This window comes from Gambusia affinis, linkage group LG08, assembly GCF_019740435.1.
Source record: "Gambusia affinis linkage group LG08, SWU_Gaff_1.0, whole genome shotgun sequence".
NCBI lineage: Eukaryota > Metazoa > Chordata > Actinopteri > Cyprinodontiformes > Poeciliidae > Gambusia > Gambusia affinis.
In genome coordinates, this window is record NC_057875.1 from 3,379,913 (window position 1) to 3,404,748 (window position 24,836).

At 37.2% G+C, this 24,836-nt stretch overlaps 1 protein-coding gene across 1 annotated transcript; it reads left to right on the top strand.

Moving 5' to 3' along the window:
- The first annotated feature begins 234 nt into the window (after positions 1-234).
- n4bp1 (nedd4 binding protein 1) lies at positions 235-23,181 on the top strand. Its single transcript, XM_044125803.1, has 12 exons — positions 235-974; positions 7,264-7,491; positions 7,579-7,752; positions 8,466-8,971; positions 9,601-9,952; positions 10,663-10,995; positions 12,250-12,485; positions 17,772-17,902; positions 18,997-19,093; positions 19,716-19,823; positions 20,761-20,862; positions 20,942-23,181. Exons 1-12 carry the CDS (start codon positions 663-665, stop codon positions 21,276-21,278), a joined length of 2,916 nt encoding a protein of 971 aa, XP_043981738.1. The 5' UTR covers positions 235-662; the 3' UTR covers positions 21,279-23,181.
- Positions 23,182-24,836: the final 1,655 nt, after the last annotated feature.

Here is a 24,836-nt window from a genome sequence, read left to right on the forward strand (position 1 = left end):
TCCATCATTGTAATGCTATCTGGCCTGAACATTCACAATAAGATCTTCTGACGGGGAAAAGCTGTAGTGGAAGCAGAAATCGAGGCAGGGGAGCTCAATTTGTTTCCCAGATTGTTTGTCTTATACCAATCTGGCACGACAAATGTGTAAAAAAAACAACAACAAAAAACATTATGAACGTTACATACTGCAGCTTTAATAAAGTATTTTATCAATCTTAAGCTAGTATCACTTGCTCACCACTAGAGGGCAGAGCGGTGGTTTTACCCCGATGTGAAACCTATTTTTGTTTGTTTCATCCTCACATTTTAAATAATCTGTGGTCTTATTTAATGATCGGGATGGCGTCAGAAATTTGGTTAGTTTGTGCGGAGTTTTTATTTTCTTAACTGTTGGGCAGATAATCATCTTAAGACACAACACTCGGCCGGGCTGTCGTGCTCTGATGAGGCCATCACTGGGACTTTCCGGATACGTCAGACCGAGCTTCCGACTTGTTAACGCTAGCTGCTGCCGCCGCGTTCATGTTGTTAGAGGCGGTTAACGTTACGTCGCAGCTCTGTAACAAACGCAGACAAGAGGCCATGAAAACTCCCAGAAGCCGCCAGCAGCGCCTGGAGGTTTGAATATAGAGGCGCGGTGGTCAGAAGCGACAGGGCGGGATGTCAACAACTCGGCCTCTGCTCGGAATGAGACGAATCACCGAGCTTGCGTGCCCGGAGCAGCCGGGCAACAGGCTCCCTGCGTCGGCCGGGAGGCAGCAAGCGGAGGCCCCCACAGTGGACGAGTTTACGGTCCTGGAGGACAAAGAAGAGGAGCTGAAATGTGCCAGGCCCCGAGTAGAGCAAGTTTTTAAAGTAACGTTTACAATTATTGGTCTGTTGGACCACACAGGACAGCCGCACGGCAGCAAAACATCCCGGCAGATATGGCTGCAGCTCCGGGGCAACAGAGACGACGTGTCCAAGGCGAAGGTGGGTTTCAACCGGCCTTTCTGTACGCAAACCAACGCTGTCACGTCGGTTTCTTTACATTAACCAACAGTTCACTGTGACATGTTGCCGTTTTTAGTCAGAAATAAGGGAACCTGAAGTGCATATCGACTGTACCACTCCCTGGTGAACAGGTGTGTGTCAATAGCATGAACCTCAACTTTTCTGACCAACAGCTTCTCTGCCTCACTTCAGTGTCTTAAAAACCTTAAATTAAACAATTAACTTTATTATCTCACTTACTATTAGGTTTAAAATCTTAATACAATCATTATTTCTTTGTATTTTCCTCTTCTGTCTTATTTTAGTGTTTAAAAATCTCAAATCAACTGTTACAGTTTCTTGTCATCTCCCAAAATCTATCAGCAGTTTTCCAGGGTTTTAATTATTTTTTTGGACTTTGAAGTATTGATGCACCAATCAGTACCAGAATAATCTAATCTTCCGATTTTCAGCAGGTGAAGATAGCTCTTAATAAAATAAAAACTGAAAACAAGTCTATATCTCAACAGTTTCCAGCTCAAGAGGATAAAAGGAAGGGTCTTTCCAGAGCAAACCGTCTTATTTTGATTACATAAACAATAACTAAACTTTAAAAGCCTGTTTTGGACACTTTCTCTCAAAGTAAAACTGATCTTTTTTTTAGTTATCTGAGCAAAAATCTTCAGAACAGACTGTCAAAACCAGTTGTTTCAATGCTTAATATGACATCTAGGATAATTTGAACTGCTATGTTTTAAAAATTTTCAAAACATTTTGATGTAAAAAGAAAATGGGTCCAACTGTTAGAGCTTTTTAATATTACTGACTGTGTATAAATATAGAAAGACAGTCCTGATAGTCCCTCAGTTTACATTGATATCTGGGAAAAGAGACAGAAAATCACAAATGTTGGCAAAACAAATCAAAAAACCCCCACAAAAGTTCAACCCATGATCTTTAGCAAATGGCTAGTTGTCAGAATAACTGTTGTTTAGTGGATCACTAATAAGGACAAAAAAGTTATTATTTATTACTGTAGAATGGGATTTTCTAACTAAAAACAGTGATGATGCATATTCTAAATAAAGAGCTTTTATTATTTTTGGGTTTGATGAAAATCTGAGCCTTTACATATTTTTAGAAAAGCTTGATCAGTTAAGTCATTATCAACACTGGTCTATATTCTGGGTATTTTGTTCTGAAACTGCAAATTCCTGAAACTACAACCTGGCCAAACAAATAAACCATTAATAATTCAGTGCAGCTAAAAGCTTAATCCCAAATTAAGCAATTGGAGCACAAAAAGCAGGCTGTGATTGTCCCAGACTGACTACAAGGATTATTTATGTATTGGATACAGACTTATTGAGTTGTACAAGAGTTTCATATTGTATACAAAATTGTGTTTTGGGCAGAAAATTGACAGTTTTTTGGTTTAAACATACTCAAAATAGCTTTGTACCAAAAAGCCATGTACTTACTGCTCCTTATTTCTGTCCTAATTTGGAAAGCAAGCTTTGATTGGAAAGGTTGTGTAGCTCCAAATACACAACTACTATTACTATTGTTAGCATGCATTATTTTCCCCTTGGTTTTGGAGCAGTTTTCTGAGATTCCACCAGAAGTTAGCGTAATACCAGTGGTTTGGCAGGAGGTGGTAACAATGTTGACTTTACCCACATCCAAATTAAAAGAAGTGAATCCTCATCATACCATGATCAGAATTTCTTTGGCATTGTTTACCGTTTCCTCTTAGCCATCAACTTCTTCCAGCTTGGATTGTTTAGTAGAAACAAAGAACAAAGTGAGACAGATGTGGAAAACCCCATTAAAGGAGATTTACTGTTAATAGCACAGAAAGCAAGAGTGGACATTAATGATGCAGAAAACTAAGTTATTCTTTTTAAAAACCTTTGTATCTCTAGTCTTCATGTCTGCTCATGAAATAATGTGTAAATGCTTTACTTTGATAAAACAAACTCAATTAAAACAGAAAATTTGTTTTTTATGTGAATGGATAAGTCATAAGGAGATAATCATCATTGTACAAGGTTGTAGTTTGTCCCAAATGAACAAGAACAAGCTATATATATATATATATATATATATATATATATATATATATATATATATATATATATATATATATATATATATATAAAATTTTGATTAAAATAGAATCAAAAGGATGGTTATTAAATGTCTAGTTTCAAGAATGAGGTGCTGGAAATGAGATTTTGTTTCAAGTAAAAGCCTTTTTCATGAGTTGTCTTTATTTGACCTGTTTATGTTTTCTGTAATGAATCACAACAATAGATGATATATATATATATATATATATATATATATATATGAGGGTATATATATCTGTGTCATGCTAACAGTTATATATATATATATATATATATATATATATATATATATATATATATATATATATATATATATATATATATTATATGGCCTTTCACACTGATGCCCAACTATAAAAGGTTTTTTACTTAACCTTCATGTAGCTCTGCAGGACACATTCTGAACCTTTTCTCGTAAACATCACCTGGCAAAAGGAAATAGGAAATGATTTATTCAGTGAAATGCATCAGTGACTGCAGAAAACAATTAATTATGTTCAATTTAAGTTATATTAAAAAAAAACATGTTTCAACAAGTTTAATCAGCTGTCCTTTTTAATGCTGAGTAAATATAAGTATAATTTAGTACTTTTACAAAAAAAAGTATTTTGGGTCATTTAATTTTGACACACTTGAAACTAGGATGGCACGGATAAATTGCCCTTAGTAAATTTTTAATTTTTGTTTTTTATTCATTGTCTGTGATCAGCCAATAATCACATCATAAACTGGTCTTATCTGCTATTGCAAAAGTTTGAAAAGCAGCAACTTGTTCTGTTTTGCTGTTGCTAATTTGTTGCTTGTTGCAACTTTCTATACAAAAAAAATTGGCGCCAGCCAAAAGCGGAGTTGATGATCGGCCAGAAAGCTAGAAAATTACAATTGGTGCATTCCTACTCGAAAGTAGAGATTATACCCGTCACTATAATAAATTTTGCTGGATGATAAATTTTCCCAGAAGTTACTGCAATAAACAATAATATTGTTGTTTTGAGATCATTTTCAAGTATTGTAATGTGAATGGCAAAGTAATGCAAGAACACGTTCTCAAAGAACAATAAACTTTACATTCTGATGAACATTTAGCAGTAGAAATTGATTTAAATATCCCAAATAAATAAACAACTGAAACAACAAATACAATGAATTATGAAGGCTGTAAACAAAATTATTCTTTAAAAAATGACTAGTAAAGTAACTGAAAACCTTCGTCATCCAGTTTTTGAAAGGACAAAAAGAGAAAAACAATAAATCATGCAAATGGGAATCATTGAGCTTCTTGTAATTTATCATGCAAGTAATTGATTGATTTATTGCGACATTCATAGTAGAGAATGTCCAACAGTATTTTTACTTAAAATACTGTTAAATGTCATTGGTTTTGTCCTTTTTTTAGTGTAACCACAAAGGATTACAGAAGTCAGTAAAGTATCTCTCAACAAGTTGCATAAATTGAACACTGTGATGATTAGACAAAAATAACAATTTTCGCCACAAAAAAAGTCAATTTAGTTTGAAATAAATGTTTTACAGTGACTATAAGGTTCATAAAGCCTGATTCCAGCTCTGTATTCAGTTTGGTTGCCAGTGAAAAGTTGGTTGCTTTGTTGTAAAGTTATGTTGCAGATTTTTTTTTTAATATATTTTTGCTTTGGAGCTGCTGATGCAGTTTAACATATTTTCTGCAACATTAAATGCTAACTAATCATTTCTGACCATAGCTGCAGTTTCAGAGCGTATTTTAACCAGGGGATCTCCACATAGGAAGTCTATGTTCTGGTTTTCTTTATCTGCCGTTTACATGACCACACCTAAGGTAATAATAATAATAATAATCAGTGGAGATTTCATCAGCCTCCAATGAAGAGCTGCAGACAACTTTAGCTTCCTACTACTACAAAGCTTAGCATCAGTGTTTCTGTTTATCCAGACTCTCTAAAATCAGTTTTTGTATCCAAAAGTTTTAAAACGACTTCAGCTTCAGTTAGGAAACGTCATTTATCTGATGTTAACTTAGCTGTAATGACTGATAACTGATATTTACCGATGCTTCATGTATTTTCTTCGAAACATTAAGAAAGCGACCACAATACCCACATTGCTTCTCTGCTTCAAACATGTTCCAGTCCCGTGCTGCATCACTATCATTCAAACATGTTCCAGTCCCGTGCTGCATCACTATCACAGGCCCAAACAAATGTCACATGACAAATCTGCTCTTGAAACACGAACAGCAACAAGATGCAAACAAACATCGGTCGTTAATGATGGCCCAGTTCTGCTTATCTGCTTATCTTTTTACATATCAACGATATGTAAAAAAAGACTAAAATCGTCAGACAACGATGGTAAAGCTGATATACCAGGTAATTTTACTGCAAATTCATCAGCAATATCAAAATTATCACAAAAAAATGCAACAACATGAAAATTTGGGCCAATATCAGAATGCAATGTTATTGACAAATCTAGCTAGCTAGCTAAAATCAGTGAAGGCTAATTATTTTATTTATTCTATATTTAATGTTATATTTTTATTAAAATTTGAATGCGGACGTTTTCAGCTTTTATTGAGATATATTTTTTGTTGCGTTTTTGATTTTTAGTAAAGGATAATTTTTCTTTATCAATTTTATATTTTCTAAAAATTTTATGAGAACAAATTTTATTTTTAGTTAACCTGTAATACATTCATTTATTCAGTTTTATTACATATTATATGTATGTATATATATATTTATATATATATATATATATATTTTTTTTTTTTTTTCAGGTTAAAATTTTTAGTAAAGACCATTTATACTTATGCTTGTATTTTTTTGTCAACTTGATGTTTTTTTTTTTCTATATACAACTTTTATGAAATTGTTTATTTTATTGTAAAGTGTTCAGTTGGAGATTTTCAGTAAATGCAATTTATTATCTTTTACGTTTATGAACTTGATGATTTTTTAAAATTATTTCCAGCTCCTACAAAAGTTTATTTTAATTTTATTAACTTTTAAACAGTCTTGGATATTCAGTAAAAGCTGAGTCAGGCAGCCTCACCGTGTTTCTCTTGATTAACGCAGACCTGAGCTCCTCTCCTGATGTCATTGTTGACTCATTTCCCTCGTGTCGAGTCTTTCATTAATGCTAAACGGGCGTGTCACATTATCAGTCAGAAAGCTGCTGATTCACCCAAACGTCTCCCTCAGCCAGGAGAGTATCTGAATCTGATTCATTGCAAATTGTTCAGTTTCGGCCTCACGTGACGTGAATTAATACAAATGCCCACCAACATTTCTTTCATTTTCCTTTTTTTTTTTATTTTTCTCTTTTTGTATTTGCTTAAAATGAAGAATTTTGCTGTTTTGTGATTTTGAAATCCATCTTTTTAGGGATGAAACGATTACCGGTAATTGTGATTTATCGTTTATTAAAATAATCATCAAATAATTTAGTAATTGATTAATTGTTAACTGGAATATAAAGACTCAAAAAGAGGCCATTTGCTGAAAGAATGATAAAGTCAGAGCAGTAATGAAGCGAAAGCTGTAAAAATATATATATATCTTTTGTATTTAATTAAAAAAAACTTTGTAAATATGGTTTACCCGAAACTCGTCGAGTGTCACTGTTTTAGCTTCAAATTCTGTGAGGAATATTTCTTATTAAATACCATTTTCTCTTCAAATATTAAGCGATTAATCAGATTAATCGTAATTAATTGATTATTAAAATAATCGTTAACTAATTTAGTAGCTGATTAATCGTTACCTGGAGTAAAGCTGTAAAAAAACAAAAACAAAAAAAAAACATGCATTTTGTATTTAAGAGAAAAATACAACTTTGTAATAATTATGTTCCCTTTAAGCACATTTTGCTATTCAGCTAATAATCGGTTAATCAGAGAAAATGTTATTGTTATAGATTTTCTCATGTTGTTGTTAGTTAGTATTTTTTTAGCTGCAGATGCATCCTTTGCTTCAAATCATCAAAGGAATAATATATTGTTGCACTTTAGGCAATAAAATGTAAATTTTCTAATTTAAAAAAGGAATTGAATGAGTTATCTTTTCTAATATATTATTTTATCGGATGAGTCGCCAAAATACTTGATCACTAAAAGAGCCGTAAGCTGCAGCATTAATGTTTTTGGTTTTTCTCTGAAGGAGTATATTCGAGGGCTCTGCGACCCGGAGCTGCAGAAAGAGGAGCACTATCCCACGGATATGCACTGCATCTTCGCCGGAGCCCGAGGCCTCTTCCTGGACAGGCTCATACGGGACACCAGCGCCGAGGTTCTGGTGCCGGAGCCGGGCCGTCTGTGGCTGGTGGGCCGAGCTGAGCCTGTTGTGATGGCGCAAAGCAGAGTTCAGCAGTTTGTTGCTCTCTTCCAAGTAGGACTGGTGAAATTACGTTAATGAAAGTTTCTAAGTTGGCAATTATTTGTGTTTTTTCTTCATTTGTTTGGGTTTTCTGTGCAGGAGAAGAAGAGTCTGCCAAGTGACAGAGAATCGGCGGTGAAGCGAGCATTCAAGTCCTTCGTGGAGGAAAGAGATGATAAATACACCATGGAGCTCCTGCTGCTGCCCAGTGCCCTGAAGGAGGAGTTACTGGGACTGGTTCACAGCCCCACCAGCACAAACACATCGGCTCTGGTTGGTTAAATCCATATGATCTAGGATTTTCGCTTCTAGGGAAAAAATGCATGTTTGTATTTACACAATAAATGAGAAAATCATCAAAAGGTCGATTTATTTCTGCAGCTGAGTCAGGCCTGGACGACATGGCTAAAAAACTTATCACGATAGAATATCATTAATCTTTTTTGTTTTGTTTTAGATATCTTAAATAATACCAAACTGTTGGCATAACCTCCCGTTTTATCCACAGTTTCCACAACATTTTTATTTTTATGCAGTTATGAGGAAAACAGAAACTGCTGCTGTGCACGTTACTGTGCAGGTTGTTGCTAGGCAACCAAATTTGGAGGGAACTTGAAAGTTCTTATTACCCAGCAAGTTGTTGCTAGGTAACCAAAGAGTGAGTGAGTTAGTTGATGGGCCACCAACCCAGCTTAGTTAGCTTTCAGGTTGAGCGTCTAAAGCCCTTCCTCTGGATAGATTTTTGAGTCTGTTTACTCTATTCAATGATTAATGAATTACTGAGTTAGTTGATGAATATTTCAGTAATCAATTAATCACAATTAACCCTTTCAGTTTTTGCTCTATGGCTCAAATTAGCTGCATTTGTTCTCAAAAGTGAGCTAGTTTCTAGTCCAGTTTTGTCTTGAGATAAGACAAAACTGGACCAAAAATACCTGGTGGTATTTTCTGTTTTTTCAGTGTATAATTTTTATTCCCACTATCAGGTCAACCAGGCGCTGCTTCCCAGCATGGCGGAGGTTGACCAGGACCGCTCACAGAGCAGCACTCCGGTGACAGAGCTCTCCAACCGCATCCTGGACACCAGCTTCGAGGAGAAAGGCGGTCCGGTGGCGGCATCCGTCTGCGCAGGCGTGAAAGTGGGTTTGGGTCCAGAGGCGGTCCTGCTCAACGGTACCCGACCCTCACACAAGCGGCGCTCGTCCGAGAGCGAGACTCGGGACACAAAGAGACAGTACTCCCTGGAACGGAAGGAGGAGTCGCCAGAGAGGACGGCAAGAGAGCGACCTCGGGACAGGGAGGTCCGGGGCGCCGGCAGCAGCTGCAGGTCCAAAACCCCGTCTGCTTCCTCCACGCTCTCCTCCTCCTGCTACTCAGGGAAAGCGAACACAGTGGCCGGTCCGATCACACAGGAGTCCGGCGAGGCCGTACCAGACGATGGTGAGGCCGTCAGCCCGGAAACCAACCTCCGCTGCCTGGTGAACTTTTTCAGGTAAACCTCTAAAGGGAAATTCACACCTTGCACATTTCTGTTTTTCCATTTGGGTTTCAGCTGCTTTTAAAAACAAAAACACCCAGTCATTGTTTGGCAACAAGTTCATGTTTTTGGTGTCAAAAACCTTTTAAAAGTAGGAACGGCCCCTTGCCTACTAAACCCAACACAGCGCAGCCCGTTACCTAGCAACCCCAGCAGAGTTCCGCCCGTTACCTAGCAACCCAAGCTGAGCTCCAGCGCTTTCAGTCTACTGGAAGAGATGTTTAAATCTGTTTTTGTAACTTGCCAAGGGACTCTGGATTTTAATTAATTTATTAATTAATTTGAATTTATATGAGTTATAACATTTAATTTTCCTTTGGGATCAATAAAGGGTTTTTGAATTTGAATTAGTTTATGCGAGTATAATCTTGTACAGTGCACCAAATTTGTTCTCTGTATAAGGTGAGAGAGACATTTCAAAACCTAAAATTGTAGTTAACTTTGTCCCTGCTGTAAAATATAGCACACTACCACAAAACATAATTAATAACGGTAACAAATTATTTAATTTAAGTGCTTGAGTTTTACTGTGGGTGCCATTTAAAAGTTGTAGCTACCTTGTGAGATCTACTTTTCCTTTCCAGAACCATGGGCTACCAGCAGGAAGTGGTGGAGCGCGTCGTCAAGGCGACGGGGCAGACGGAGGACACCTTTCTAATCCTGGAGAAAATAGTTGAAGAAACCAAACGTTGTGATCAGGACTGCAAAGTAGGGGACAGAGAGAGACAAATGAACTCCGTGCGTCCCGCTGACACCCTCTGCCCCTCTTCCTCCTCGTCTTCGTCGACCTCGTCAATGGGTAAAAGGGAAAAGGAGCGGGAGCTGGGAGACTCTGGGAGATCAAAAGAGAACATAAAGCCGAGCCAGCGAGGAGGAAGCAGCAACGGGTTGGGACACCGGCGGAAGTGCAGTGGCAGTGAGACGAGCACTCAGCAGGTAATCTCACATTAAACCACAAATAATCCCATAATCCTCGTTTCAGGCCATTACAGCACAATCCATACGTTTTAAAGCTTCCATTAATCTATCAATTTCCTGTTGATACCAATACATTTTGTTATTAAGGGACAATAAAGAATCACTCTAGACTATAATAAATGTTGTCAAACCATGAACGGATCTTGAATATTTTACTTGGGTTTAAGAGATCTACAGACTAGACGTGCACCAATTGCAGTTCTTTGGCCGATTTCCGATTACCAAAGTCTGACCTGCTTATTCCGATTTTGGCCGATACTTAATTTTTTTTATCTGACCTGGTGGGCCGGTCTGTCAGTCAAACCTCTCACTGCAGAGCAGAAGAGGACGGTGGTTGATTTCTAGACCTTTGTTGAGGTAGATAGATCGGCTTCACATTTAAGTATTAATGGATCACAGATCTCCCAAAATTAATTAAATCAGCTCCAGTAAATGAGCTTGCTGATAAATTCGTGCACCCCATTAAACAAATGGGGGTTTTAGTTTTGATTTAAAGAAATTCAGTGTTTCAGCAGCTCTGCAGAGAAAAATAAAAAATTTGTGCTGCTTCCAGACTTTAATCTCCACACGTAAACTTTATAGTAACAATATTTCGTGTTGGAGATTACCTTGATTGGATCTGTTTACATAAATAAACATGTATTTACTGTGTATTACATCATTTTTAGGCCATCACAATCAAGAGAAGCTCCAGTGCTCAGGGCGGAGCGGGGAACTACGAGGTGATTACGATCGACGATGACGACAACATCATCCCCACCAGCGCCAAAACGGCAGACGGTCGAATGTCCCGGATAATGACGATGCCGCACCCTGACCCCACGCAGTCCGGATCCCGAACAGACTACCTGGCGCGGGGAGGGGGCGGAGTCACGCAGCGGGACTACCTGTCTCGATGCGGGACTCAAACTTTGGGCGGACCGGTGAAGGTGGAGAGCCTTACGACGCTGCGCAGCACGCCGCAGTGGCTGAGTAACGCCTCTCTGGCTTCAACTCCCAGCGTGAGTTTCTGTTTGTTTGTTTTTGTTGGAATATGTGTTAATTTCTCCATCCAGTCCAGGATCAGGCACGGCACAAACACCATTTTACCAAGTATTTTTGTGTAGTTTGTAGTGCAAATATCTTTGTACACTTTGATACAAAACTAACTCATAGGTAACTTTTCACCAAGAAACAGGAGCTTGTTTTAGGTAAATAATTCCTTAATATTGATGAAAAAGGTCTTATTCCCTTGGCAGATTATTTCACTAACAACAGGGGGAAAATGTCTTGTTATAAGTAAATATATCTGCCAATGGATTAAGTACGTTTTCATCAATATTAAAGAGTTATTGACTTCAAACAAGCTCTGCCATCTTGATAAAAAAATGACTTGTAATTTAGTTTTTCTTATTTTAAGTATAATAAAATATTCACAAAAATACTTGGTAAGATTTTGTGTCTTTTCAGTGCTGAGGTTTTGATTGTAGTTATGCCGTAAAAGATGCTACCCTGTTGGTCCATTTATAGCAAATCGGCCACTGACTCGTACTCCAGTTTTACTAAGTACTATGAAAAGTGATTGAAGGCGTCTTCACACCTGACAGTTTGGTAGACTCAGTTTAATTGAGACCAAAAATACAACATTGATATATTTTTATCTGCTGCGGTTCTCTGTCATACTGAACTGAGTGAAAACATGTTCCCCTCCTCGCCTGTAGGGGCGCTGCTCCTTCCTACTGAAACCTCTGAAGAAGAACTTGAGCGTAACTTACTTTTTTACTTTTTTGAAATGTAAACAAAAATTGGAGTTGTGTCAGGTTTTAGCGGTTGTAGGATTTCTTATTTGTCTTTGGTAAAATATAAAAATTTCTCTCGCTAACGCTAGAAATGCGCCTTTAACTGGAGTTTATTTAGCTTTTTTTTAAACATCTGAATGAATTAGCTTGATTTTTAAAAATAACCAGGATGGAAAAAAATCAATAATAAAAATAGATTTTCTATTACAACACGTTAAAAATGACTTGTGATAAGATATTATTTATATAATTACATTAAGTAGAACTAAGTTGGACCTAGACTAGTTGAGCTTTTGTTCTTTTTAATTCTGTAGTTTTACACGACTCCAGTCTTGGTAATTACTCTGGGTTTTTTTTACCTTTTTATTAGTTTTTTAAATGTTTTGTGGTGTTATTTTCACCCAGATTTGACTGAACAAAGCTGAGGATGAGCTGCTGCTCTGAGTTCCCACCCCTCATTGTGTGTTTCCTTCCCAGTCGGCTCAGCCCATCAACCGGACCGCAGCCTCTGCCTACCAGACCATCAGCCACGTGAACTTCCAGGGCGGCGTGGCCCGGACCCCGCCTACCAACGACCCGCCAGCCCCCCCGGTCACCGGCCTGGCTCGGTTCCACCAGTCGCTGCGGACCCAGTTCACCTTGAACCTGCCGAACGAGCGGGGGAACCCGGACCTCAGGCACATCATTATAGACGGCAGTAACGTGGCGATGGCGTGAGTCTGCACAGCCTCTCAGTTCTTGGTCACTTTCGGTCCTTTAAGGGTTGAGTCGCCACAAAACTCTTGAGATGATGAACTGGAGGAGAAATGTGGGCTCCTTTTCCTGCCAGATAAAATCTCGTATGATTGACAATAAATAAAGAATACTGACATGTGTGTATTGAAAATAAACCATTACAGTAGGCCTGAAACTTACAGTTATTTTAGTTGTAAATTAATCGATTATTCTGACTATTAATCGGGGGAAAATCCCAGATTCTGCAAATTTTTTGTTAAACCATTTAAGCCTTTTTTATACAATATTAGAAATACGTTAAAAGATGAAAATAAACAAATCAGTTTTATGAAATAAGAAAATAAAACATTTCATTGACTAATACTTTATTCTTAAGTGTATGTTTGATCATTTATAGCATCTGCAGCTATTAAATACTTCTAGCATCAATTATTAAATACTTGTGAAAATCTCAGTCCTTTCTGTTCAACGTAACATCAATACAGTGTATTATTGATTATTTTAAGAAATGATTAATCGGCTTAATTGTGATTAATCAGTTATTGAAATAATTGTCAACCAATCAATCATTAACTAGAGAATACAGACTCAAAAAAGGCTTTTTATTGAAAGAATGATACAGTCAGAGTAGTACTTGGTACAAAGTAGTAAAATAAAAATCTACAGTTGACAGATTAGCATCTTCATGTGTTGATGTTAAGTCAGAGGAAAATCTGAGCCTTTTTTATATGCAGATTCATCCTTTGCTACAAATAATCAAACATATACAAAAATATTTTTTTGTTTAAAAACGGAATCAAGTCGTTTTCTGTATTTCTAATATTGTATAAAAAAGCCTTAAGTGGATTAAGAATTGTTAGCAACAACCTCAACTAAGAATTTTTGTGACAGAATCACAATCTGGTTACACTTTTTAAGAAAAATCGTGACTAACATTTTGATAAGAATTGTTCACCTCCCTCACCTTTGGGGTGATAAATGTGATACCGCTGTGGTTCAGGTGTAAACAGGAGTTACTGGCACACCATAAGCGATCAGTCATTGGCTTTTTTTTGGCTGAAATTGAGATTTTCTTGAGTCAGTCCTCGTTTTCTGAGATAATACAAAAACAAAGAAGGGAGTAAATGTTGGTAATAAGTGCCAGTCATAACCGGCTCATGTTGATATTTAATCAGAATCAGTTTTAGTTTGATTTATTTATTTTTTTTAATAATTTAAGAATCTGTGTGAAGCTGCAATTCATCCGATGACAAATCGATTCTGTGTTAAGTTGGTGTCACGTCCCACTCCGCGTACTACATGTTCTCCTTTTGACTCGTGAAGCCGCCACCCTTCCCATCAGCACCATCGCCGCTTCACGCACGCGCCACACAAAACCACGCGTGCAGGTCTGTGCTACCACCCCGGCGTCGTTGGCGCGCCCACGCCTTCACATGTTCACATGACTCATCGTGTTTGGGTATGACTGTGAGCAGGCCTCAGAGCAGCTGTAGCACCATGTCGAAGCGAGGGCGGCTCGTTACGGAGGTGTTTCTCAGAACAAAATACCTTTTCTAGTAACAAAAAGAAAATCAGCGATTTCAATCTCTGATTGATCCAGAAGTTGTTTGTCCCAAACTTGATGTGCAGATGAAGATAAAAGGAGTTTTTGCTTTCACTTTGATTTACGGGTTCGGTCTTCATCCTGCATGACCTTATCCTGACTCTTCACTTGTGCAACTACTTCCTTTCACGTTCTGGTTTCTTCCTTCCTTCCTCCGGCTTTACCCGAACTGTACCCATAATGCACCTCTGACTCAGCCGAATGTTTCAACATGACCAGCAGTTCGGTTGTGCCTGTTTTTCTTACAACACTAATGTGTTTCACTGGGATTTTATGTGATGAATAAATAGCAGAAAGTATCTCATCCATTTATTTTCAACCCCATTTACTCTAACAACCCTCAGTACACTGCAAAAACACCAAGTGTTACCAAATATTTTGGTGCAAATATCTTAGTACACTTGAAATAAATCAAAACTAACTTATAAGTAGCTTTTCAGCAAGATATAAGAGCTTGTTTTAAGTTAATTATTCTTTAATATTGATGGAAAAGTACTAGTTTAACAGAGTAAATCTTTTTAAAATAGCAAAGTCCAGATGTGATTTATGTAAACAGTTTCTTCCAGCACAAAATAAAAAGGTCCGCCTTGATATTTACTTCTACAGTTGTTCTCTCCATGGTAAAGGTCTGAAGATATTTTATCAATTATTTTGGTGATTAATTGGATAAAAACAATGAATTAATGCTTTGAGTGTGGTGTTCAGAGAAGGTTCTTTTTTCATCTTAAATGCTAAATGTATTTATTTTTAGTACAGCTTTTGCTTAATTACTGCTTTGAGTGTGTAATTTTTTTTAGCAAGTGGCTTTTTTTGAATTCTTGTACTCCAGTTAACGATTAGTTGATTAATCATGATTATTCTGATTAATCGTTTCACCCCTAGTTAGAAATAACCTCTTCAATGATCAAATCTGTCAGAATTTTTTTAATAAAATCTGAATTATTGAGAGTTTATCACTAAATAATAATTCAAAAATATTTTTATTTTGTTTAAAACGTCCCAGTGAAGGTTTACAGACCAGGACATGCCCTGATCCTAAAAACAAATATTTAAAATTATTCAAACGAGGTTGAGCCATTTTCCCTCCTTGGGTTGCGTTACGACAGAGTTTGGTGGTTATTACACGTTTTACCCCCGCTTTCATGTCATTCATCACTTTCTCTCTCAGCAGCTGTGGGAACTTCCCTGCTCTTTGCATATATTGACCCCTGGCTGAAAATGATCCACGTCTGTCTGCCCCCTGTTTATACTCTGACATGTTTGTACAGAGTTGCAAACACCAGGAAAAGTGAAACGGGTCTGTAATGTTTCCCCCTGATCAGTATCATCAGTCTCAGCAGCAACTTTGTCAGATTTCAAGTTGGATTTTTTTTTTATCTCTTTAGTTTATGATTTCAGCATCTGCCATGTTTTAGTGCCTGTTTCTGCTGCAGCTTTATAACTCGTTGCATCACCGTTTGCCCCAAAAGTCCCAATAATCTTCCTCCTCGGTTGCTATTTTGGCCGCGTAACATCAGCTTGGAAGGAAAGCTGCTAAATATTGTTTGTGGCGTCACTAAGCTGTTCAGGCTGCTTGCATGTGTCTCTGTAAAACCACAGCTCACGTGAGTCCAGATCTGTAAACCCGATAGTAACCCGAGCAGAAAGGGAAAGAACCAGCGCAGAAGGGAGAGATATTCTCATGACGAGGAGGAATTTTAATTCAAAAACTTTAACTTCTGAGAGTATGTTTCAGACGAAACTGCATAGTTTAAGATTCACTTGAATCTAAAAAAAAAACTTCTTTTGCTATCCAATTATTAATTGGTTAATGCAAAAAAAAAAATCATATTTGATCAGATTACTAAGTTAGTTGATGATTAATCACAACTAATCTCATTAATTGTTTTTAAAATAATCAACAGATCAGCTCTACACCGTATTCATAAGTAAAAAAGGCTGAAATTTTTACCTTTTAATGTTAGAAGCATTTTTTAGCTGCAGATTCATCTTTTGCTTCAAAAGCTCCAGCGTTCATTAAATGAAAGCTGACAACACATTTTTTAAAAAGTTTTCTTATTTAGAAAAGGAATTAAATCATTTGCTTGTTTGCATCTTTTTATATTTGTCTGTTATATAAAGAAAAAAAACTCTTAATTGGTTAAATGAAAAATTTGCAGAATGTGGCCATCTATTTTATCCAATTAATCATCTGAATAATCGATTAATAAAATAATCGTTAATTGAAATTGTTGGTTGCAACCATATCGTCCAGAAACATTTGTTATTGTGACAGGCCTACATCTTCCTCCACAGCTAAAAATAGTGCCTAGCATACTTGCGTCAACGTGTAGGCGTTAGCAGACGGAAGAGCGAAGTTGTGCAACATAAATAACCTTCCGGCCAGACCACACTGCGCTGAATAGCTTAACAGTATTTATTATTATTACACAATATTTAATACATTTTTGAGGCAGCTAATTTGCCTCCAGGATTTTTTTAAAAATCATTGTACCTGAAATATCCATCAGTGATGAAAGAAACTTTGTGCTATTTTTAACTGTCAAACATTGCTGCTCAAACAAGCAAAAAGAAAAATCCCTGACACGTATTGGTTTGGTGGTTTGGGCCTGATGAACAGCACCAGAGATCTGCTGGCTGTGATAATGTCTATAGTTGTGCGATCTGTCTGCAGCTTCCTGCTCAGGGAGTTTCTCATCTGGGCTGCCGCTGCTGGTTGTTTGCGTTGTGGTTTTTGTTGCCCTATCTACCAACATGTTTAATTGGAGCCGTCTGACGTCCGCTTGCAGTTTGTGAACGTCACCGGCAACATTTTGTGCCAACTGATGGTTTAAATTGTGTCTCCTGGAAGTTTTGTAGAGGCTAATAAAAGCCTGTGTTTTTTTTAAGTTGTTGCTAATCTTTAAAATGTTTGGGTTTGTTGTTTCTGATTGCATCATAGTCACAGATGTTTGTGCATTCAGGTGAATTTCTGCAAAGCAAAGCAAGACTCGTATGTTTCACCGCTGAATTAAATAGATTTACCCTTTTTGAGCTTCTGTTTTCTCTGATTCAGTTTTTTTTTCTCCCCACACTTGTACAAAGTTGCATCTGAAATTAAAGAAAACTTCTGCTAAATGTGTATTAAACATCATTAATGATGTTCAAAATTCTTATCATGAATTCTTAAATTTCTAAAGGAATGCTATGTTACAAAACAAGTGTCATGGAAAAAAAACTATTTCCAAGCACTGTTCAGGTAAAATCACTCAGTCAGGTTTATTCATGAATTGTGCACAACTCAGAGAGTTCGTAGGACAATCAATAATGAAGCAAGTCTGGATGAAAAGCAACAACACACGAGTTTTATACAAAAAGGATAAGAGATCTACAGCATGGGAAACAGACTGGTGAAAAACGACGTCCAACCTTGTATAAGTAACCCAAATAGTCAAAACTTGGTGGGAATGTACAGGAACTTGGAATAAATATATAGCAATACAACTAGTAGATGTGACCTTATTGTAATTTTTCCACATCAACAAGTTTAAGAGATTAAATAAAAAATCTGCAGAATTTGTCATATTAATAGAAAACTAAAATAACCATTAGCTTCAGACCTACTGCATTGCATCTTTTTACATTGTTTTGAAGTTTTATTTTATTTTATTTTTTTTTCTAGTCATGGCCTTCACCGGTTCTTTTCGTGCCGCGGCATTGCTCTGGCCGTGGAAATGTTCTGGCGAAGAGGCCACAGGGAGATCACCGTGTTCGTTCCACAGTGGCGTCAGAAGAGAGACCGACTCGCTACAGGTAAACCTGACGCTCACCTTAAAGTTCAAAACCCTTAAAGTTCAAAACTAAACACAGAAAGGTGCTTTATATATATATATATATATATATATATATATATATATATATATATATATATATATATATATATATATATATATATATTGCAACGATGATGGAATCTAGACTCTTGAAACTCTTTATCTTAGAATTATTTTGAAATTTACATTATCAGAAAACTACTTGATTCCAATTTTCTTTTACCAAAAATAATTACAAAAAAGTACAAAAGTAAGTAGGGTTTACCTTTTTATTATATAGGCAATAAGGCTGGACAATAAATCAATAACAATATGTATCGCGATTAATATCGGTAGATAATATGTGCAATAGAATATTCAATAATCGATATTTATAGCATGTTGGGAATTAAAGAAAAGAAAGACTTTAGCTGGTCAGACTCAAGGTTGCTAGGTAACCAAAGTGGGAAGTTGTTCTTTGGTTGCCTAGCAACAGCTTGTTAAGTAACTTGTACAGCAGCAGTATCAGGTTTTGCCTCATAACTGCCTAAGAGTAATTAAAAAAAAAGAAGATGTGGTGTGAAAACTACAGTTAAAACAGGAAAGGTCAGTAATTCAGGTATTTAAAACAACAACCTGATCAATAATTATTGATATCGACTGATATAAGTCTTCAGCCGTTTCTTCCAGCCCTTAATGATAATATTGATACCAAGTTGGTTTCAGTATCTGATCGATACTAGAGGTAAGATTGATGGTTAGTTTTAGATTTTCCAGATTTGATAATTATTTGGATAAAAAAAAGAACATAAATTATTATTATTATTTCTCTCTTATCTTATTAATGTGTTCTTAAAATGATTAGGCAACACCTTTAAGTTTGGTTTATTTCTATTTTAAATTTAAACAAAAATAATAAAAAGAAACGATATCAATGTTGGAGATACTGGCCTTGTATTTGCCAAAATACGGAATATTACAAACCTCTTTTCATAAACCCCAAATTCAGGGACATTTTTAAATTACTCAAAGACTCCAGATCATCATTTGACTCCAAATATCTGGTTCTGATCCGTAAATTTCTTTTTATTGCAGAGCAACACTTTCTAAACCAGCTGGAAGACCTGCGGCTGCTGTCCTTCACCCCCTCCAGAGAAGTCTGCGGCCAGAGAATATCTTCACATGACGACAGGTAAAAATAAAAAAAACGTTTTCACCTCATTTTCCACCATAAAAATGGCTTAAAAAGCACAGAAACGCATGTAAACCTACATAGAAAACATTAAGTTGGCTACCCTAACCATGCTAAACTACCAATATGAACTAAGCGATAAGATAAAGTTAAATTGTGTAAACAAAGAACAATAAAGGGCTAAACCTAGAAAAAGTAAGCTAGCAACATAGAAAAATGAAATAAGCTAAAATGAGGTAAAGTGTAGCTAGCATAAGAAGCTAATTTATTTCTCTGTAAACGGGAAAATCTGGTGGAAGAAAACTCAAATGAAACTTTTATTCAAGTTTTTCAGGTGGTCTACAAATGATCGAGAAAAGCCTCGTCCTTTTGTTAAATCTCTTAAATTTGAAGCATTGGCACTGAACAGATATTTGAGGAAATTCTGGAAATATCTCTGAAAGTTTACCGGTTCCACTTGAGGTCAGATTGTGTCATAAATGCCTCCAGACTGAAACAGGATCCTGACTGAGCTCTTCAGGTTTTCCTCTCCGCTCTGGAAATGTCTGACCTTTGAACGCCAGGAAAATCCTGAGTGTCTAATCCAAACAATCCGCTCCGTCTCTCTTTCCTTGTTTTTCAGGTTCCTGCTCCACCTAGCAGAGAAGACAGACGGGATAATCGTCACTAACGACAACCTGCGGGACTTTGTTGACACCTCGGACACATGGCGTCGCATCATTCAAGAGAGGTGATTGGTTGGGATTTGTAGAGTTCAGTTCGTCAGACGCTGACGTGTTTCATTACTCTGAAAAGGTGCTGGAAAGTCCAGCGACGCAGCTGACTAATAAAGATTTATAGCTTGTCTAGCTTTACTGAAAAGGTTTCTCTGAGAAACAGGGAACAGAATCATCACAGGAACTTGTTCTTATTAGTAAAATATTCTATTGTTTAGTGTATTCCATAATATCAGTGGCACATTTTCTATTTGTCTTTTCATTTAAGTCACATTTTTATTAAAATTTAATAGAACGTAAAATTATTTTTTAATTGGAGACGATCAATGTTTCTTAGATTCATTTACAGACCAGAGAACAAAATAATTTTTCATCAAAATAAATCTTAAATGTTAATTATTCCTAGTTTTGTGGTGAAACATTTAAATAGACATGGCAATGTAAATAGCTTTGCTGAAAAATGTGAGTGTTAACAGCTGTTATTTATTCAACGTTTAAATCCTAAACTCAGCTGCAGAAACTTTGAAATCTTATTTTCTGTGTGATTTCCTCACCACCTACTGGTTGGTTTGTGTATTACATCAAGATGAGCACGAGAAAACCAAACGAGTTTTCTGGGGATATTTTATAGGAAATTCTACTGAATGTGATATTTATTTTAAAGAGTCAAACAGTCTTGGACTTTTTACAATACTGCTCTGTTGCTTACTTTTCACGATAAATGACAATACTGTAAATGCCCATCCCTACCTGTGAGTGTAAACTTTGATTTGGCCGGCAGCAGATTATTTGGATTTAAAGTGGCAGAGGCGCTGAAACAGACCTGTCCTAGCCAGAAAAAGGAAGCATAAAAGCTCCCCTCTAGAAATTGCTGTTAGTTTTTGAATACTTAATTTTTAAAACAAATCCTGTTTCATTTGTGTGAACGCTGCACTTTGTGTTTCCTGACAGGCTTCTTCAGTTTACCTTCGTTGAGGATCACTTCATGATTCCCGACGACCCGCTTGGAAAAGACGGACCCCACCTGGACGACTTCCTGCGGAAAGACAGCAGGTGAGTCATGCGATGTGGATCTGTGACTCTGATTGTTTGGGATTTATCTGCAGCCTGTTTCTTCTTCTTCTCTCTCCAGGAGAGTTTCACCGCCGCTGTTCCCCCCTCCGGATTTCCGGGCCTCGTCCCAGCAGCAGCCGCTTGTTAACGTCCAGACTCTGCGTAACCCCGCCTCCCTGACGGCCCACCCCACCGCACACTGGCCGCACTCTGGGCCGCCCGAGTGGCACCCGCCGCGCCGCTCTCCCTCGCCGTCGCCCGCCCCGCCGCCGCAGCGGTCGCCGGGGGAGACGTTGGAGCTGAAGAGGAAGCTGTACGATATCTTTCCTGAGCAGAAGCAGCGGATCGACCGGATCCTCAGCGACAACCCGTACATGAGAGACCTGAACGCGCTGTCGGGTCTGCTGCTGGGGTGAACCGCCGCCTGGCCACCATCTTCTTCTTCTCCCGACGGAGGGAACAGAAACTGTTTATTAAACTAGCTGCTATCTGCAATTAATATTTTTCGGGATTTCGTTTTTGTTTTTTCATTGTTTTTTTATTTTTTGCTTTCTGGTCCGTCGAGGTGAGCAGCACCGCTGTCTGCACAACACAACTGAAACAGTTTCTGTATTTCATCAAAAAAAATTCTGTTTGTGTGGGAATAAAATCTCTGCTAGCGAACGAGACTTTCAACTTTCACCTCCGAAGGTTGGGAGAGTTTTACAAGATGCAGAGAATCTCGTGTTGAAGAGGATTAACTTTGTTTATAAGTGTTTACCGTTGGAAATCGTACTTTCAGTCAACTGGTCGCCCTCCTCCATTTTACTATCAAAGCACAGAAACGCGTCTACTTTACGCAGCCACTTTTGCCTGAAATGATCAAACCTGACCACTAGGTGGCGATGGCATTGTCCAACAACAGGAAGACAAAAAGTAATATTTTTTCTCACAGCAGGATGAATAATAATTGTTTTTACCACCACACTGGTTCTAGAGCTAAACTTGAATCAACCTGCTTTAGTTTGATCCTCCATTTTGAATTTTTGGAGAGATTGTGTTGCAGTGAGATAATGTTTGTTTGCAAATCAGTGGATCAGTGTGGCTTTTTATCACCTATCTAATTTCTAATCTCTGTTTTAAACATCAGGCTACATTCATAAACACTATTTACGACATTTTCAAGCAGCCCTTCAGTCAGGAGTTACACCTGCAGTTCCAAGTTGCATTTATAAACTCCAGCTTTCAGTTTGAAAGTCTACAAATTTATGTTTAAACCTGGATTTATGAACAGTTTGGTTGATGTAAATCGAACTCAGCTTTCATAGCACCTTACATAAATAAACATGGGCTTCCTGAAATGCTGCTGGAATCGTTAAGTTGCTTTTTCAGCACAAAGTTGGTTGGGAAGGAAATAACTTGTTTATTTTTACCATTTTTCATCCAGTAAAACATTTTTTCTAGTTGGTAGATGAGCTCTGAGACCGTTTTGCAGAAAACATACATGGATTATTTAAAAAATCAGTTCAGTGACTAAAAGGTGGTAGTGCATTAAAGTTTGTTTAGAAGAATATAGAAGTAGGACAGCATAAAGCTGTTTTTAGAGGTACGTGGTGCAGGTTGTAGTGACATCTAGTGGCAAACTGCAGCTGTAGCAACATGGTTGAATGGGGAGGGTGACCTGTTACTTTGTGAAAAACATCCATATTTTCCTTCAAAATATGTCGGAGTTGTTGGAATGTGTAAGAACCTGACCCAGGTTTGTTAACAGTTGACTGAGGATCCTCAGCTTAAAAATTCCCACAACAAACCAGAATTTACTGCTTGGGTTATCTTTTAAAAAATCAAACAAACAAAGAAAACCCATCAGAGTTGGAGGAGCGTTCAGTTCTGAGGTATTCGGTGAGTTATGAACCTTGGTTTGGAAGCGGTGGAAACAAACACTACAATATTTATCTTCTGATTACACCTCGAAACTGAGGTTTTCTTATCGTTTTCAGTTCTGAGTTACATTTTAAACTAAAGTGAAATGCACTGAAGAAAAATGCTGAGCAAGCAGATACACTCTTAATGTTTATTTCCTTAAAACTCAGAATGTGGCTGCAGTTTGCAGATCTAACAACCCTCTGTTTTTTTGCTAAATTCAAAACTTTCACGTTTCTAAAGGATGTTATGTTGTTGTAAGGGTTACTGAAGGATTTTTCCTCTTTGTATTATAATTCTTCTGTGAATATTGATTTTTTTTTTTTGTCTTGTAAATATTCACATTTTTGCTTACAGTGGCACATATGGTTTTATGTATGTTCAAAATCCAGAATAAATGCAGCCTTCCCCATCAAACATCATCTGCCCAGTTTGTTTTCTGCAACATTTTAAACCGCTTCTCATTTTTAATAAATCGTGCCACTGCAAAAGCATTGTAGAACATGTACTATTTGCCATATTTTTTATTTTAAGCCTTATTTTTTATATATCCTTGTTTACAAAACTCAAAGAAAATTCAACCCTATTTGTAGCTCCTCTGCACTTTCCAGCAGAAACTTCTCATTTTGAGCGACTCATAGGAAGTTTGACACCGAGTCAATATTTAAATACATTTTTAATGGATTTGCAGTTAAATGTTTGGCCTAAATTGGTTCCTTTTATTTGTAAAACACCAATTCACAATGTCATCTTGACAAAGTTCAGTTCAATCACAAATCCATTCCAGTTGATCGTAGTTATCGGTGCATTAAATTCAGTCTATTTTTCAAATTATTTCAAACAATTTTAAAGAAACCCAGTAGTTAGCTGCTGTTTTGACCTTAGAATTGCACAAAATCCACGGAATTAAGCAAATAAATCAACTTAATAGAAACACAGCAATTTGGGGAAAAAAAGATGGGTTTTGATCAAAATAAATAAAGCTAGGATTATGTGTTTTTTTCCAGCTATATCAAAATTAGTGCATCAGTGTAGCCGATAACAAGTCACGTGATCATCAGTCGGATATTATAACTACTGGCGGAAAAGACAAAGAAGGCGGAACTGTTACGTATTAGCTACAGGACTTTCCACTTCCTTATCTTATTTTTGTTCAGGTACCTTAAAAAGACGAAATTAATAGAGAGAATTTATTTTATTTATTTTTGTTTTGGTTATTTTAGTTTTAAAATGTATGTGATGTATTTAGCATCCCGATCCACACTCCAGTCCAGTAGATGGCGGTAGAGCACACTTGAACCGCCATAAAAAGAAGAGGACGGTCGGGAATGGGAGGATCATGGCACAGCATGTTTAATGACTTTTCACATGGGCAAATTGATTAACTTGATTTTAATATCTAATGTTTGTGGGGGGGTTTCGAACATTAATGGAATATTGACAAAGTTTTTCGCACAGTAACGATGGAAACGCAGCTAATGACCTTCAGCATTCACTCCTCCTGGACTAGCATGTAGCAACAGATGTACAAAAATACAGGATAACTGAGCCAGGAGTACTTTCTACATTAAAAGTTAAAAAGTTCCTCTGGGAAGGCATGAGTGGCTGCATTTACATCACAAATCTGCACACAATTAATAGAATTGAAAGCGGCTGCCCGACTAATCCTAAACTGTACATGTGAAAAACAAATATCTACCCATCCTCATAAAAAAAACCTCAGTTAACTAGGGGGAGACCCTTGGTCTGATTTGCAATCTAGCAAATATCTCTGCTCAACAGGAAAGACAATGTGGCAAACGGTTGTAAACATTGGTCCCCATAGCAACTGTCAAGATGGTTTGTTGTTTTGTGACGAGTTAACTGATCCTAGATATGTCAAAAACAATGCATTTGCATGCTGGGTCTTCCCTCTGCAAAATGTTGGACCGCAAATATGCAGCACGCTGGTGTTAGATGTCAACAGGTTGTGCTTTCAGTATGATTCAAATGTGGGGCTTTACTGCTCACAATGTCTGACTCAGACATTGTGAGCAAAATATCACTTTTGGTGAGAGTCTACTCCCTGGATA